At 40.4% G+C, this 17,895-nt stretch overlaps 1 protein-coding gene across 1 annotated transcript in view; it reads right to left on the bottom strand.

Moving 5' to 3' along the window:
- Nucleotides 1–17,895, bottom strand: part of RAP1B (RAP1B, member of RAS oncogene family) — a 29,577-nt gene that overhangs the window by 10,815 nt on the left and 867 nt on the right. Inside the window, exon 2 of the mRNA XM_042815450.1 lies at nucleotides 904–988. Coding sequence (XP_042671384.1) covers nucleotides 904–960 — 57 coding nt within the window. The 5' untranslated portion in view covers nucleotides 961–988. The remainder of the gene's footprint in view (nucleotides 1–903; nucleotides 989–17,895) is intronic.

Here is a 17,895-nt window from a genome sequence, read left to right as displayed (position 1 = left end):
TCAGAACAGACATGTTCAAATCCAGAAATGCTACGGTAAAATAAGAACTGTGAAGTGAAGGGAAAAGTTATTTCACAATCTAAAATGATTTGTCAAGTAGGTCTTCCTTTAGGAACTCCTCTGTAAAAGAATAATTCCTCCGCACTTAAAACTACAAGTGCTTAGATCTCACTTTCTGATAATGTACACAATTTGTACACAATTAAGTGGAAAGATGTGAAGTTCTCAGGTGGGCTGGGAAGATCTCATTCTGTGAACTTCTTTAGTGCTAGTGTAGGTTGATACGACTGTAACTTCTCTGTATTAATTTAACTGAAATGCACAAGCTCCTTGGTGTGCGGTCACCTACCTGCTATAGCTGTTCACTTATTTGCTAGCAAAGGTGTTGAAAACACGTTAGACAAATGGATAGAAGTATCTGCACTTAAAATAAATTAGTGCTTTAGAGACTACCATGGAATATTACAAAGAGTACCCCCAAACAACTTTGTACAGACAGAAGTTAGCAAAGCCAGGCACACGCAAGCCAGTTCACCCTGCTGGCCTCCCAAAAGAGCTTCATTTCCCACAGACCTATGGCCAGGCTGGTAGTGAAGCCAGAGACCTCCATACTGCAGCAGCTACACATTTCACTGCGTAGGATATGCAAAGGTCTGACCAAGCACCAAACAACCAAACTCATCCAGAAATAACAGCGTGCAAACTGCACCAATGGAGTTGAATACACCAAGAAAGCACTGGCAAGCACACTGCAAAGAGTGTACTTACTGTAACCAGGAACCCTCAGCAGCCGTTACTTATGTTTATTTGTGCTTATTCACATGAAAGTAATAGGGGTTAATAGAGAGAGTCAGAGAAAGATGAAGATCTGGAAATATGCTTTAACTGCCTCACAATACTTACCAGAGCAGACTTTCCAACACCTCCAGAACCAAGAACCACTAGCTTGTATTCACGCATGGTGCAAGAGAGAAATTGCCCTCAATACCTAAAACACACAACAAATTATTTACCAGCTTTGTTCATCAGGACTGCTACTTTAGCATTACTACAGACACTGTTCTCTCAAATGTGTAAGGCACAAGCAGTTAAATACCAATATAAGCTATTAGCAGGATGTCGTTCAGTTATTGTACAGTAACGAAACTATGGACACTTAAGGACAGTAGTCCTCAATACTACTTTCCTTGCACTACGCCAAAGAGTATCTTTAAGTTTTTCTTTTTAACAGGAGTTTAAGACGTAGAAGTTTTCATCCTTTATTCGCAGAAAGGAAGAATTAGGTGTAGAAATTAATTTGCTCCTATTGACAGTTAAATGAATTCTGTCACAGCACCCCAGTCAGTGATAAGTGTTCATCACACAAGCACACACAAGGTCTTCTAGAGGAACCAAGCCACAGGACCTCCCTGCAATAGTCACAACAAGCACTGAAGTATTTCACAGGGTTCTCAAGATCTTTCTTTCACTCACAGAAGTTTTCTGCACTATGCACCTTGCAGCAACAGACCTGAATCATTATGTCCCAGATTCACTCAGATGCCTGAGGAGACTGCAGTTTTACAAACACATTCACAGCACTGAATTTACCAGGTAAACTGCTGCTACTATTGCTCTATTACTGCAGAGAACGTTCATTACCTATGGTATTGACACAGACCTTCTAAAAACATTTCTTAAATTTCAGAGCTATTACACTATTACATATCCCTTCCTCATCCAACCCCCCAAATTTATGTCATGCTGCACAAGTTCTTATAATTTCATATGCACACACGTGTAAGTGATTTTACTCATATAAGCTGACATGCACGAAACAACATCTCCACTTTCCTCTGAAGAACTGCAGCAGACCACTGACATCATCAGTGCTGGCTCAAATGCTGGATGGGAAATTTCTATCAGGAACAGCATCTTTTTATTCCTCATAAACCACAATACAAATCTCAGGCAAAGTTTCTATTGGTTCACTCAAAGTTTGTTCTATATCCAGAACGCACAATCATGACATTGCAATTCACTATGTTTGATAAAAAGGCTTCATGATTTTTAAATACACAGCGGTCATCGTCAAACTACCAACTCTTAATGAAGCTGCAATAAAATGCTGCAAACCTTCAGCTAAATAGCACATTCTCTATCACATTAGAGTTCTGTCATAAAAGGAAAATTGAGTAAACCCTGTTATAGCAGAGCTAACAGTTACCATTAGTAAGAAATAATTATCCAAGAGGAGGTAAGTGTGAATTTTCTCATTCTGAAACATTTAAAAGCTAAATTATTTGCAGAGAGACTTGTGTAAGAAAATTAAGCCTATCTCTTCCCAGGAAGTAGGCATTTTTCAGAAAAGAACAGCAGGGTCCCAAAAGTTAGTTTGAAAAAATACAAAAACCAAACCAAACACACAAAAAAACAACAAAAACATCTACATGAAAACCACGTGCTTAAATCTGAGAACTGATTAATGTTCTGCTAGATAGCTAAAGCAGTTACAATGGCTGTGGTTTAAAACTATCTCAAGGCAATCGAAACACCTTCGAGACCATTCCTCTCCAGCAGGCCAGGAGTTCCATGCTGGCTGTGTGCCTGCCTATAGCTGTCTGCTCTGTCTGCTTACTTACCTTCACTGAGAACTAACCTGCAGGGTTAGTATGCTGGGGCCTGGCTTTGGGTCTCACTGCTCAATTGAAGATCCCTCTGACAGCCCTGCAAGCAGCTGAGTTAAGAGAACTGCTCCCACTGCCTCAGGAAGAAGCTCTCTGCTCCTTCCCTGCACGCACTCCAGCACTCAACAGGCTGAGTTACCTGCCTTCATACTTCCCCCTGCCATGGAAGAAAAGTTCAGGGGCAGAAGCAAGGCAGGACAGACTGCTCAACAGCAACACTCATACCTAACAGAACAACTTCTCTCATTCTACCCTTTGAAAGCACTCTTCCTATACCAAACCATTCACACCATGTTTATAATCTATTTTGCACCCTTGGAGATGTTCCATGAGACCTACCAAGCCATACGTACCAAGCCTCACTGCAAACACCAGGAACAGGCTGCCCAAGGAGGCTGTGGATGCCCCATCCCCGGAGGCATTCAAGACCAGGCTGGATGTGGCTCCAAGCAGCCTGGTCTGGTGGTTGGCGACCCTGTGCATAGCAGGGGGTGTGTGAAACTGGATAATCATTGTGGTCCTTTTCAACCCAGGCCATCCTATGATTCTATAAAAGGTATCATCTCTAATTAATGAAAAGCACCTTTCAAACTCCTGCCAAATTAAATCTGCAATTACTTTACCTGTCACTACCTTAAAACAAACATTCATTTATGTCTTTATTTTTGGAAAGGTGTCACTGGAATGACATAAGACACAGTGGGTGTAAGGGAAATCCCAGCACTGTAATCTGAGTGAACTGCAGCAATTTCGCTGTCTTGCAAAGAATGGTTTGAGCAGACTTTCTCAGTATTCAGTCTGAAGTTAGCAACTAAAAGTAGAAACGTCAGTAACAAAGGCTGACAGTAATTCAGAAGTAATAGAACTTAAGCAGCACATACCAAATATCTGTTTTACTGACTGGTTTGAGTCATTGGTGACTTCCAGCAGAGTTTAATGCAAGCCAGGGCTTCTTCTGGCAGCCAGGTTTGGAAGCTCAGTCCTATGTATCCAGCTGCTTTACAAGACCCAGGAGCTGGTTTCACTACTTTTAGTGCGGTACGTAATTGAAGCACATACATGCGATCACAGCTTGGTCAGCCAATCCTCTTCATCCACAAAATACCTAAGCAAAAAGCTTTAACATCTCTGTACATGTGTCAACGTCTGCAGCATGCTCAACAAACGTTTCTCTGACCTTTTCTCCAAATTCAAGCAATGAGCAACCAAAGTGCTAACTTCCCCTTCCCCATGACAACCTGTCTGCCACTTGCACAACTACTCCTTGACTACCAAAAGCACACAATAATGCTTCAATTATACGCACCCACAGCCCCTGTACAGCACAGAAGTAGCTGGACATTCCTGCGCTGCTTTACTGTCAGTCCAGCCATAACTTCTTGGAGCAAAACACAATACAACCTACTCCTCACTACACTTTAAGGTTAACATGGACATCTCTGGAGCACCGCATGAAGCAGAAGCAGCATCATCCGCTTCCACTTAGCTGTACCAGCTGCAGGCTCTGAATAGCAGCCCTGATGTCACTTCACCTGTCTATTAACTGCTAATAAAAGAAGAGCTTTCATAACAAAAGAAGTTTTTTTCTGGCTACAGAGCTTTGCCTCCTCAGCTAACAAAGTACCAGATTACAGAGCAAGAAGCTGTTGGTCTGCCATGCTATTCAGTGCAAGAAAATCTTAGCACTTCATTTTCCAGTGGTCAGCTTGCTGTTGGCTACAAGCATGCTCAGCCACCTGAACTAGGACACTAGTGCTGCCTGAACTTGATTTTCCAGTGATTCCTGACCAGTCTGCCCTGACTGTACTCGAGCTCAAACTCATCCTTCTGTACCTTGTGTTGTACTAACTGCTTGCATTTGAGACCTGGTTCCCACTTTTACTTTCTTTTTCAGACAGAATCAACACTTTCTTCCAGAATTAATACTGTGTTCAGCTCCATCTAGTGCTGACATGGTTTCCTATTGACTCATTTATCACAAGTGATGGAAGTAGAGGAAGAAGATGGAAGATGAAGTATGAAAGAGGAGATTTAAGCCATAAAATACCCAATCATTCAGTTACCCTGATGGCATTTGAAATAACATAAGCCATTAAGCCTCATGTAAGACACTAACATAAGATGTTCCACTGTTAAAAGCTATGCACACTATAAAACCTGAAACAGAAACTCAATCTCCTGGTGGACTGATGGCCATCTATGCCTGATTTTTTTTCTCCTCTAGCTTCTCTGAAACATGTATGAACCATAAACAGCTTCTCCTAATAGAGTCTTTCCCTTGCATTTCACGTGTTTTGTTCTTTCTCCTCCTACCACAACTGGGGGGGTGGGGAGGAGGAAGGAAGTTACTGGTGAAGACCATGTAAATTACGAAGCCACCTGCACTATCAAGACAGGAGCTGAGAGTAACTCCTCAAGAATAGTTGCCAGATTACACTAACCGGACATTTCGGTAATACTCCTTCATTCTAAAGCTATCAGTCCTGAGAAATGGATGTACTCAGGAAGGTGCCAATAGAAAAGATGGTATAGTAGTTACTGAGCCATAGGTAAGCAAAAACAAGATTGGACAGAGGATCCTAAGAAGCACCCATAGAATTACCCAACAACCAGATACAAATCATTACAAACTTATTCAAACTAAATAAACCAAATAAGTTATTTGAATCCCTACCTTCCCACTTCTCTTAAGGAGAGTATTTTAATGGAAATTTACATTGCTTTGAAGGCTGGCTACCCTTAAAGAGACAAGCCTTTGAGAAACAGGAGCAATGCCAACTTCCCTCGCTTTTTTGTTCTTCTAACTTAGGCAGGACAGTGCTGTCAACTGTGGTCTCTATGTAGGCACTAAAGAACAGGAAGCATGCAAAAAAAAAAATAAAGGCCTATTTCCCAACCCTAACTGCAAAAAGCACTAGCTTTGAACAACTGAGTACTTATATGCACAGCTACTCGCATAACTGAATTCTGCAGATGTCTGGTGTAAGTTTTAGCTAGAAAGGAAAACTAGGAAATCTGCTCTTTTTCAAGAAATAAGATTTTCACATGAACTGTACCCTAACACCATACTGAATCCAGGAAGAAAGCAAGCAGAACAATCAACTGAAACAGAAACATTTTAAAGGGTTCACATGTTTTAAGGATCCTCAATATCACATAAGGAACTCACAATCAGCTTTCTACACTGACCAGATAAAGTGGGAAAAAGTGGCTCTCGGACATTTTCTCAGACACGTCTCCAAAGAAAAGCAAATCAAAGCGATGGCCTTTAAGATGGTCAAGGAATAAAAAAAATGCTACTCTAGTGGTGAACGAAGAAGTTGTATGCTTACTGTTTGTAAAGCCTTCCTAGAAAGCAACCACACAATAAAGAACTTCAAGAATTTAGGCAAGATTAAATACCATTTGGGGAATCTGAAAGGAATTTGGCTTGATACAATAGTCACAAAAGCAGGTTTGATTTTTTGGGGGGCAAGCAAGGTTGCAGGGCTAAAACTTAGTTTGCTGGTCGCCCTTCAAATTTTCTTTTAGGATTTGTTACATGTCTGAGGAATGGAAAAGCTAATCATTTAATCTCCCCAAGTGATATTAAGCCAAATGAAGTTGTAACTGGAGCTCAGCTCCAGGCCAAAAAAGGATCTAAATGCAGTCACTCCTTGAAGATGTCTCTGAGACAGACTTATATGAACTAGTTGTTCAAGTATGGAATTAAGCAAATAGCCCTTCACAAGAACATTATCATTCTGAGAGCTTTATAGACACCATAACTCTCATAATGTTCAGACCCTGACATTCTGGTTGCATTGTGAAGCTGCCGTATATTCACTAAAATTTTCATGATGCCTTTGCATATTTATCTCTTTGAAAGCAGTTATTTTGAATGACCTTGTGAATAGTACTCTTAAACTCCTCTTAATTGTTTCCATGAGAAAAAAGTTTCAAACATTAAGAAGGCAGATCAAGAAAATTAACTTTACCTACCTGCAGTCACCCATGGAGAAATTCACCAAGGAGAAAAGAGATTCTACATCTCAGAGAGGGGATATTGGCTCTGGAACAGTACAGGTCAGTGGTCAGACATTTGGAGGAACAGCTCTAGCTCATTCAGAGGATCAGGTCACTGACTAAGATCAGAGGATTCCATCTTCCAAGAGAAAATGCTTCTCACCTCTCGTACTGGCTAAACCTAAACCTAATTGCCTACTATTCAGATTCCACAAAATTTTGAGTCTTTGCCTGGTTTGGAACCCCTTCTCCAGGGAAAGAGCTGGGTAGAAAGAATGTGTGCTGTTCTTAACATTCCCCAAATACTTACGTGTAAGAGAAATACAGAATTCTTAGCCCTCAACTCCAAGCCAAGGAAAGATTTCTCAGAATTATTTTAGTGCATAAGCAACACCCTGACAACAGAATCCAAAATGGAAACCAATTCATTTCCACTACTTTTAGATGTCTTAGGAATTCAAGCAATTTAATTTCTTGCTTGAGAGGGTAAGTGATACCTCTAACAATAGTTAAATTAAAATACTCCAGAATTGGCTGTCACACTCATTTAAAGAAAACAGTACTCTGAAATCAATTCTAAAGACAAGATACAGCAATAAAAAAAGTTGATAAGCTCTAATTAAACATGTTGATACCCATGACTCTGGGAAGTAGAGCTACTCTATTATTGACATGGACTCTTTGGAAGCAAGTGAATTCAGTAAAAAGTCCTAAAAATCTTTATTTCCAGTTTGTGACGGCTTCTTGTCTCAACAACAAGTATTTCACAGAAAGAAAAGGATTGGTCAGCTAGCTCTTTTGGGCTTTAAGGCAGCAATTTTCCTCGGACAAAAATATTTCTTCAATTATCTTCAAATATTTTAACTGATGCCAGAGAATCTTGAGAGGAGTTTCAAGAAGCTGCCTGCATCCAGTAATGTGAAGTCATTCTAACTACTTAAGAAGAAAGCATGGGAACAAGTTACTACAGCATGAACAGGGCATGGAGATTTAAGTTATTCCCCAAACAACTCATGGGGATGCTTACCCTACAGAGACAGCTTAACCAAGTCTCCCTCCCATCACTGATGGCAACTACCTTGATCAATACAGAACACATGGGCAGCTTCCATAAAGGAGCTAGCATGCAAACATCTGAATAGTCCTCCTCAGCCCCCAAAGTCAGAAGTTAGCTCCTAGCTAGATCTTTGAACACAAACTTGATGCATGTTCTAAGGATGCAAACTGATGGCTGGAGACAAAGACTGAGCAACTTGTAGTGTTTTCATACAGAGAGTAAAAGCAAGCCTGTTGCTGTTGTTTTCAAGATGAGCGAAGCAACACACAGTAAGTAATTACACTATGTTCCAACACTGAGTTCAACTAGCAGCTTCGTACAAAAATTCAAGTATGTCAATTAAATTTTGAATCCCTTTTAAAAGTTATATTAAGTCTATTTAAGACTTAGAATTTGCAACATCAGATTTACTCTTATTTGGTAACTATTTGCTGCGATGCGCTTTCTTCCAATTTCTGTAGCAGTCACCATCCCCCACAGAAGCTGTTTGTGCATGTTCTACCAGTCTGACTTCCAGCTACACTGATGATCTCAGAATTCCTAAAAAAAGATGAATTGCAAATGTTTTCGACGCTTGCTAAGAAAAATCCAGGCAGACAGTAAGGAAAAAGAATACTCTGATTTTTAAAAATATTACAAGCATTAAATTCAGAGAATGCATGATTATCACATTATAACACTCTGCTAGACACAAGCTAAGTATTCAACTACACAGCAAGTTTTGAGAACTCAAGACAGCAATTCACAGCTGTAAATTGTCTCTACTGTCACTACAGAGAAGAATGAGTGTTTGGCTCTAAAACTTGATTAATGGATTACTTAATCACAGCATACCTGATGCACCTCCCACTGCATCCTCCTGATTAACAGCAGATAGAAGCGTTTCTTTCTCCTTGTAACTGTCATATCTGTTACAGGAAATTTTACCTTTTGTTACAAAAGCTGATAGAAATAGCAGGACTGCAAGTATGGTGTACAGGCTTTTTCAGTTTTTAGACTTCCCTCGTTTAAAGAAGTGCCTCTGCAGTTAGAAAGTTACTTCAAAACAAACAAACAAACAAACAAAAAAAACCAAAACAAGCCTGTCAGTTGGCTTAAGAGACTCAGCATTGGAAAAAGGCAGCTTCACTTCTGTCCCAGAAACAGATCTGTCCTCCAATTCCACATGGTGCTCATGTTACACGAGGAGATGCCAGCTCTACTCTGTGACGCTGGCTGCTGAACCTTTAAGGCCTTCTCACCTTTAAACGTAAGGAAATGCACAGTCCAGCTGCAATTCCAGTACTTCCTGAATCTTTGTTCCCACTGCTGATTTTTCTTTATAGTCTACATATAAAGTATACACTGGGCAAAGTCTGAGCTAGCATTCTCATATGCCAAGGTATGACTACTTGCACTATCTTCAATATTAGACATTTGATTTAATCCCATTTGTTCTGGGACCCCCAATACAGAAAGGACATGGAGTTGTTGAAGCAGGTCCAGAGGAGGGCCACAAAGATGATCAGAGGGCTGGAGCACCTCCCCTACAAGGACAGGCTGAGAGCTGAGGCTGTTCAGACCGTAGAGGAAAAGGCTCCAGGGAGACCTTACAATGGCCTTCCAGTACCTGAAGGGGGCCTACAGGAAAGCTGGGGAGGGGCTTTTTATAAGGGCATGTAGCAACAGGACAAGAGGAAATGACTTTAAACTGGAAGAGGGTAGGTTTAGACATTGGGAAGAAATCCTTTACTGTGAAGATGGTGAGACACTGGAACAGGTTTCCCAGTGAGGTTATGGATGCCCCCGCCCAGGAAGCATTCAAGGCCAGGCTGGATGTGGCTGTGACCTACCTGGTCTAGAGGGAGGTGTCCCTGCTTACAGCAAGGAGCTGGAACTAGAGGATCTTAAAGGTCCTTTCCAACCCAAACCAGTCTATGATTCCATACACAGATCTTCTTCTTCATTACATCATTTTGTTACTAGCCTCTTAAGACTGGCTGCTATAGTTCCTTTACATTCAAATCTTCAATAACCACCTGAAAATGTCATAATCCCTTGATAAGCTAACAATGTCGTAAGATCCTGGAAAACTAATATATTTCAAAATACAATTTATGACAAGTTGCATGATTTACAGTGTCTGTCTCTACTGCATGATTTACAGTCACTCTATTACAAACCAGGTCAGTAGCCCAAGATATCTTTCAATTCTTGTACATCATTTTAATTATGGTTAAAAGTTTTAGCAATTGAAAGGACACTAATCCTATGTCAATTGAGAATATTAGGTACTAGCAATCATCATCAGGAACAAAATTAGTTCTTCTATGATAAATGAACCATATCAAAAAAGTCTCAAGTAATTGTTACTCATGTCCATTTAGAACTTCCCATCAGTGCGTCCTTAACAGAAGTACGGTATTTGAATATGAGCAAGCATCACTCACACTTACTCAAGTTATACATAATTCCCTAAGCAGTTCCTTTTTTGAAGCTTGAGACTTCTGTCTTGAGGCTGGGGAGTAATGAAAAAGGTTAGGAAAAAAAGAAAAAAAAAACATGGCATCCACCAATAGCTACTACCTTCTGCCACATAGTGGTTCTGCTTCTGCAGTAATGAAGGTGTGCCTTAACTGCTTATCTTCACAGTTAAATTTTTTAGCCGAATCCACTAATGAAGGTGAGTTTGTGCAAGAAATAAACACTTAAAGGAGGAAGTGGTTGAAACTAGGACAGAAGGCATGTCCTGTGAGGAGAGGCTGAGGGCACCGGGCTGCCCAAGTTGGAGGAAAGGAGGCCGAGAGGCAAGCTCACTGCTATCTGCAGCTCCTGAGGAGGGAAAGCAGAGGGAGTGTCAACCTCTCACACATACCTTGACTGGAAGAAGACAACTGCTGAAGTTCACCCCCACCATTCTTGCTCACATATAGATGCACATTATCAGAGTTGAGTTGCTCCGGAGGCAACTGCTAAGTTGTTGCAATACAAGGGTATTTTAAAAACCAGTGAAATAAAGGGTGGCTTATCTTCACATGCCAGGCTATAGTTCTGCATCTGCTCTGTGAGCAGCTGATGCATCTCAAGGCAGTTCCCCAAAAATCTCATTTAACGGATCAGAAGTTTCCAAGAGAGGAAAAAGCATCAGACAGTTACAAGCAGGAACCCAAAGGTAAGCAATTCATGTTTGGAAGCCTGAACTTCAAGACAGAATGACACCTACACACAAAGCTGAATAATGTTAACCAAATGAATTTGAATCACACTCATCCCCACACCACTCTTACATGAAGCAGATCTTTAGTGAGTTACCAAATTAGTAAGGGTTGCATTTGTTTAATCAAGTCTCCACAAGAGTCTATTTGAATCTTCTTAAGAGAAGTCTACCTCTTGTTTAGACCACAGTTAGTTTCTCTGCACCTTCAAAGCTTGTCATTTACTGGAGAAACCTGTAGTACCTTTAGATTTGCTATGCTGCCGAGTTCAATCAAACCTACACTTTCACAGGCTAGCAAAAGATGTCCAAAGCATACTGGAAATTTAAATCTGCTTCGGAGGTTTGGATGCAATGATCTTTTTAGATACAGACCTGCATGTCTGGTCATCTAAGAATCATTCACTAGTCATACTATGACAGTCGCCACGCTATTTGAGCAAGTATTACTGCTACATTCTAAACCTGTTATTGAAAGAGTTCCACTTCAGCAAATTAAAGATATGCATCACAAAACAACCTATCTTTTGGGAAAAGCCTGAGTGGAAGAACAACTTCTCAGTCTTCCCAGAGTGTTCCAGTGAAGCCAGTTTACCCTCCATGAAACCACACTCTCATATTTCCACATCACTCAGGGTGTTCCCAGTACACCCAGTGCATCCTCTCTGGTTCTCAAGATCTATGACTTCAGCTGTCTGGAGATAAGGCTGTGAATGGTCCCTTAGCTTCACTCCTATTATTGTAGCCAACTGGGCATTCAGTTCAGAAAAGAGGCTTTGAGTTTCCTTTGTGAGAAGTCCACCAAAGAATTTCATTTTAAAATAAGTACTTCACAGCAAGGCTAACCAAGACAGAATTACATTAGCTGAAATTACAAACAGTTTAAACTTGACAAATTTGAACAGAATTGTAAACTGCATCTCATGATCTTGCCTCTGGCTAGGAGCAGGATGTATTTCTAGTGAGCAAGACTGTACTTGGTTCAAAATATTGGCTGTTGTACCTAAGCGAGGACAAATTACTGAAGAATCAACACAACATGCACGTTAACTCACTGGACAGAACTCACATTCCTAACAGAAAAGGAAAAGGCAGCTTCAGGAGTTTCATCTACATCAGGAATAAAATTGTACAACCTACTTTTCTTTTTCACATGTACTGTTCCATTTATTCACTTTAATCCCTACTCACAGTTACAGCATTTCTTGCCTGAGTCTTGAGAAACTAATGGAAAGCAAAGATGCCAAACACTACCACATACAGTAGCCTAAAGCACTTCACTTTGAAACTGCTATCAGTTACTCAGTTTTTGCAGAACTTCAGCTCTTACACAAGTTTTCTACACAAGATCTCTGGCAGAACTCCAATACAGCTCAGGTCATTTCCTGAAACAAAAAGCTTAGGGAGATCAGAAAAGAAAAGAGAATCATAAAAAAGCAGTGGGCATGCTCAAATGCAAGAAAGGTGAAAAGATAAATTGGAAGAGTATGCAATGAACAAAAATAACAATTTCAAGTTGTGTGTGGCCCCTGGGCAGCCTGGTCTAATGGTTAGCAATCCTGCCTTGGCAACGGGGATTGAAACAAGATGATCATTGTGGTCTTTTTCTACCCAGGCCATTCTATGATTCTACAAAAACAAAGATTCAGAAATGCTCAATACTCATATTTTTATATAAAAAGCAAGTAGAAAAATATACATCAAAACTAAGAGCATTTGAAGATCAAGGATCCAGTAAAAAAATTAAAAGTTATAAGCACCTGGATTTACTGGGGGATTGCAAGCTTCCCACTGCTGGGCTGCAAACTTCAACACCTGCATGAATTTCTACAAATTTGTTGTATTCTCAAGTAACTAAAGTCAACACAAGTTGGATTTTTAGCAAAGCATTTCACAGCACATTAGGAACACAAGGCGGCTCACACTGTGCACTTATATTGCACGAATACTGCTCATGTTAAACTTTTTTGGAAATTCATCCATGGACTGCTATAATTCGGGCAAGAACTATCAAGATGAATTCAAGCTAGCAAAAAACTCAAGTTTCTGATGCTGCTCATCATAAAATCCACAAAAACACATAGCGTTTCCCATACACCTGCACGAGTAGAATAACAAGCATAAATAGATGCACCACTCCCCCAACAGGGATAAGAACATCACATTCACCAACAATTCTCAATTTTAAACAAGTCAGAATGGCGTAGATACAACTGCAGAAGCATAAGAATCAAGATAGCACAAGCCATATTAATTTACATACTTCTCCAATCCTAACAAAACCCTTCAACAATACTTCATGCAATAAGCAATCACGAGAAACTAGGCAGGCTGTGTTTTATGGGTCATCTTTTTTAAGGACATGAAGCTTTTGGAACGTTATGTTGTAAGCAGTTTCATAATGAAAGATCAGAGAAGGGTTACTGACTGCATCTTAAAATGTCTTGATGATTCACCTTACCTATTTAACAGTTCTAAGATTAATAAGCAAAAGATTCCTGTCCAGTATGCCACTGGGCAGCCCTTGCACTTAACCATGTAACCTAGACACACAGACACGCAGCTCAGTCCCAGCTATGTCATCTTGTAAACAAATAAATCCTGCCCTAAATACTGTATTGTGGAAAGTAAAATTCTTAAGTAACTTCCACTTACTGGACTGCTTCCATTCTACATTCAGGTTTGCCCTTTTCAAAATTAAAAAAAAAAAAAAAAGCAACAAAACAAGATAGGTTGCAACTTTCTACTAGTTTTCCCATGACTTACTTTTGGGGAAAGTATTAGACCAGGCAATACTGAAGTTTAACTGCAAGCAAGAAGTGCACAACCATATGATGTAGCTACCAGTATCATCCAGGTTCTGAGGCGGCCCGCGTAGCAGACAGCACATCAGCTTCATCTTAAGTAAAAACATGATTGCACACAATATCTTTATAAAAAAAGACAGCTGGTCTGATCCTACAACTGCTGAAGGCTCTGAATCCAGTAGTGCTCAAGTACCACACCTAGTACTGTTCTGGTCCTCCATCTGCCTCCTGGACATCCCCTCTGATGCTCCATGTTAATAACAAACACATCTGCTGCTCATCTTCCAGACAGATATGGTCACACCCCTTTTGTTTCTTCTTGATATATGAAGACTGCTTCAAGAAATTCCCCTTCATTGCAGGCATGGGAAATAACACGGCACGAGTAACTAGGTTCCAGAAGATGACTGAGTGGGAAAAAAAATATACAACCTGAAAAGCTAAGACATTAATATAGAGCAACAAAAAGGAACACCTGCAGAGACTGTCTGCTTTTGGAAGTTAGGATAGATTAAGCAAAGAGAAGGCTAGCCAACATACATTATTTTGGTGTTACAGAGCACATCCATTTAAGAAAAAGTTTTGACCAACTGATTTCATATGAAGTTATGAAAAAAGCCACGCTAAAGAAAACAACATTGTTCAACTACATCTCTACCTCTAATCCAGACTACCTGCTGAAAACAAAGATTAATAAAAGCTTACAGTTAAACTAAGTTAATGTTCAGTGTCTACAAATTTTGATGCAAAGAACACATTTTCTTCAGTTTCTATGAGGAAACAAATTGTAATTACAGGTGCTTGCTTGAAGGTTTCTCCTTAGTTATGAAAATAAACGGTTCCCCTGTTCCAGTTCCTCAATATTGTCCAGAAAATTAATGATATAAAGTTTCATATGGCTCTAAGATTAGGGTTACACTGAAAGGTATTTCATGAATTATCAACACTGGCATGCAATATCCTTTTTGCAGAAGGACTGGTCAAATAATTAAGGTGTGGAACACCTTCCTGTGTTGTAACAGCTGCAGGAATGATACCCAGTGATCCCTAAAGACAATCTTAGTCTGCAGAGAAACACGGGATGCTGTTTCTTTGCACAGGACACAAATGTCCATTAGAAGGGATGGGCTTTCCCACTTCTGCACTATTCTCCGGCCTTCCTCTCTTGGCCAAGAATGAACTAACCATGTGTACTGTAATTGGCAGTCTCTCTTCATAGCTGCATAGCAGGGACTTACTTCAAACGACATAAACTCCTCAGATTAATAACTAGAAAGCTGAATGGAACAATACAGTAGATACTGCCAAGTGCCTCTTCTTCTTCCTGGTTCAACTCTAAGAAAGTTCCTTTAACTCCGCTACACACTTTTCTGCAGGCTCCAGAGCACCTTCACTCTGCTGCTTCAGCAATGAAAACTACTGCTAAAAACACTGCCTATGGAAATGGAGCATTCTGAATAGGTAGAGGGCCCCCAAATCATTTTGAGGGTTGCCTAAGAGGCAGATTGCCAACCTGGTGCATACAGCCTTCTTCCCCTTCCTTGCCGCCAGAAGACCATGCAGAATGTCAAAAGTTCACAACCGCATTCACAGAGAGGTGCACACAGTTTAAAAAAGAAAGAAAAAGGCCTTTGAGTTCCCCAGTGTTCTTTGGGTATTCTCAAGCAAGGGAGATGTGGGCTTCAGGCCAGTGCTCACTGCCACTACTTCAGGCAGCCTCATTCAGCTGTTCCATCAAGAAATGACTTGTGCCACCAAAGTGTTTGACTTCCTCCAAACTCTGCTTGCCTACAACAAGCAAAGTATCACACACTTTTAAGTCTAATTTTTAATATGCCTATCCCCCCCAGTTTTCTTATGTTTGACAGGCCCTGAGACAAAAGACATACATTGGACACATCCAGTGAGATACTCAAGCTCTTCTGCACTCAATCACTGAACAATTTTGAGAGCTGTCACTTACTAAGCAGGTCCCTTATTAAATCCATAAAAAAAAAAAAAAAGAGAGACCTTCCCTTTTCCCTGCTTTACATAGAAAGATGGAAACAGACCATCTCAACCATGTATGAAGAGGAAAATGAAGTCTGCCTTCAAATGGGATTGCGTAGTTTCTGTAGATACTCCCTCAATCTCTTCAAAGGAAGAGGCTGACTAAAAAATCCCTCCACCTGACCTAGATGCAACAAAGCACAGCAGAAACCTGCCCCAACTCAGCAGGGACTCAACACACCAAAATACACGGACTACTTCAGTCTGCTTTGGCACTTGTTCTGAGGCAGAAGAGTGGCACTGCTTCCAACCACAAGCTAAATATAAACTTTTGTTGCATGGGGTATACTTAGTGTTCTGTTTACTGAAAAAGCAATCTTGATTAGAACTCACAAAAGCTTGAGAGAAATTGCTGAGTGTGCCTTTAAGAGTTAGAGCACTCTCAAAAGTCAGTAAGGTATCTGAAGGTCACCTCAGCATTACTGGGCAATTCACAGAGCACCCACTCACCCCTCTTACCATATATCCCAGAAGTGCTTTTACCTATATGACATCCTTGCCCTCAGGAGCACCTCTCTGAGCAGCCAGCAGCACTCTATGACGACAGGGTTCACACCACAGCAGTTAAGTGCTGAGCACCCAAGTACTGCAATGATTTCTGCACTTCCCATGTTACAGATGATAGGTGGACAGCCACTTATTTTAGCTCCCACATTTACTGACTGCTAGATCACAAGCTAAGTCATCTTCAGCACACTTCTTTCCTCAGGAATTTCTTCCTCCTTTTGTAGGCTCTCACCTAGATTCCCATCTGCTTGCTTCTGTTCCAGAAAGGCGCTCAATTAAAAAGTCAGTCAGTTTCATTCTGCAAAACTAGCACAGCACAAAGAAAGCTGTCATGGCTCACCTGAGATTTATTTCTGATGAACTGCCCTGCACAAGAATCACAAAGTTTTAATAATGCTCAGAAAATTAATCTGGGGAAGGTATATAGTAACAGAAGGGAGACAACCAATTACAAACAGCACAAAAGACCATTTGTCTTTTTCATATGTGAGCTCTGTTTTTAAGCTTATAGTCTTTCAACTCTGTTTTGCAGATTATACCACCACCCCCAGGCAGACAGGTGCTTCGAGTACGATTCAGCATTGCTAAAAAAAAAGAAAAAAAAAGAAAAAAAAAAGAAAACCCACAAAAAATAGAATGTATTACGTGACCTTTATAGCACATGGAGCAACTCAGAACTCAGATAATCACGAAGTCTTACACTACAGTTGCCAGCTAAACTTGAAGTAGCTCATACCACTAAACAGAACATCTCTGAAACGCACAGGTAACAGGGAAAGAACACTGCACGTCATTATTTAGGAAGTTTATTTGCAAAGCCTTTGATGTGAGCAACCAAGGCAGCCTTCACTACACACTCAGCCCATTTTTAGCTAGAGTGAAGACTGCAGTACAGACTTTGAGATGGGAGGGGAAAAAAAAAGTAATGAATAAAGAAAAACCTCTTGAGTGTTCCACAAATTAAGTTTTAAGCTTGAGATTTTAGCACAGATAGAAGGCCAAAAGCAGATCACTGGACTGCTTTTTCAAGTCTTCTGTAGAGGAGAAAAGCAGCACTTTCAAAAGGGAAATAAATTTATCTCTGAATGATTACTAACATAAAATGAGGCGATTGTTTCTTTGCCTTTTAATTTACTAGGAAAAAAAAAGAAAGCATTTCATCCCTTCTTTTCTATAACAGTGATTTCAATATACATTTTGCCACAAAAGAGTACTGAAAAGTCGTTGTCATTCTCCATCTCCTTACTTCATATTAGGATAAAATATAGCTGCTATGTGCTGGAAATAACAAGTCCCACTAATGAAAACATCTACATGCAGGCACACACGCAGAAACTACAATTTTCAAGCTGCGCATCTCTGAAATATCCTCTTTATTGGAACTGCACCACCTCACCGTCACACCCCCAAGGATGACTTTTTCCCCCTTAGAGCAGCACAACCTCCAGACAGAAGGGCAGTAAGAGCAAAGAGCACGCTGATGGCTTCTGCAGGAGCCTCGCTGCTTCTAGATCCTCTTTTTGTTATCCGAGGCCAGTGCAAAATACCCCAATTTCATTTCATCCCTCTGAAAACTTTGCTTTCACTTTTTGTGGGTATATATTTCGATGG

Source organism: Centrocercus urophasianus, unplaced genomic scaffold, assembly GCF_019232065.1.
Source record: "Centrocercus urophasianus isolate 14NV4802_14NV808 unplaced genomic scaffold, USGS_Curo_1.0 seq_15, whole genome shotgun sequence".
NCBI classification, from domain to species: domain Eukaryota; kingdom Metazoa; phylum Chordata; class Aves; order Galliformes; family Phasianidae; genus Centrocercus; species Centrocercus urophasianus.
The sequence above is the reverse complement of the archived record's forward strand: the minus strand, read 5'-3'. Positions and strand labels throughout refer to the sequence as shown.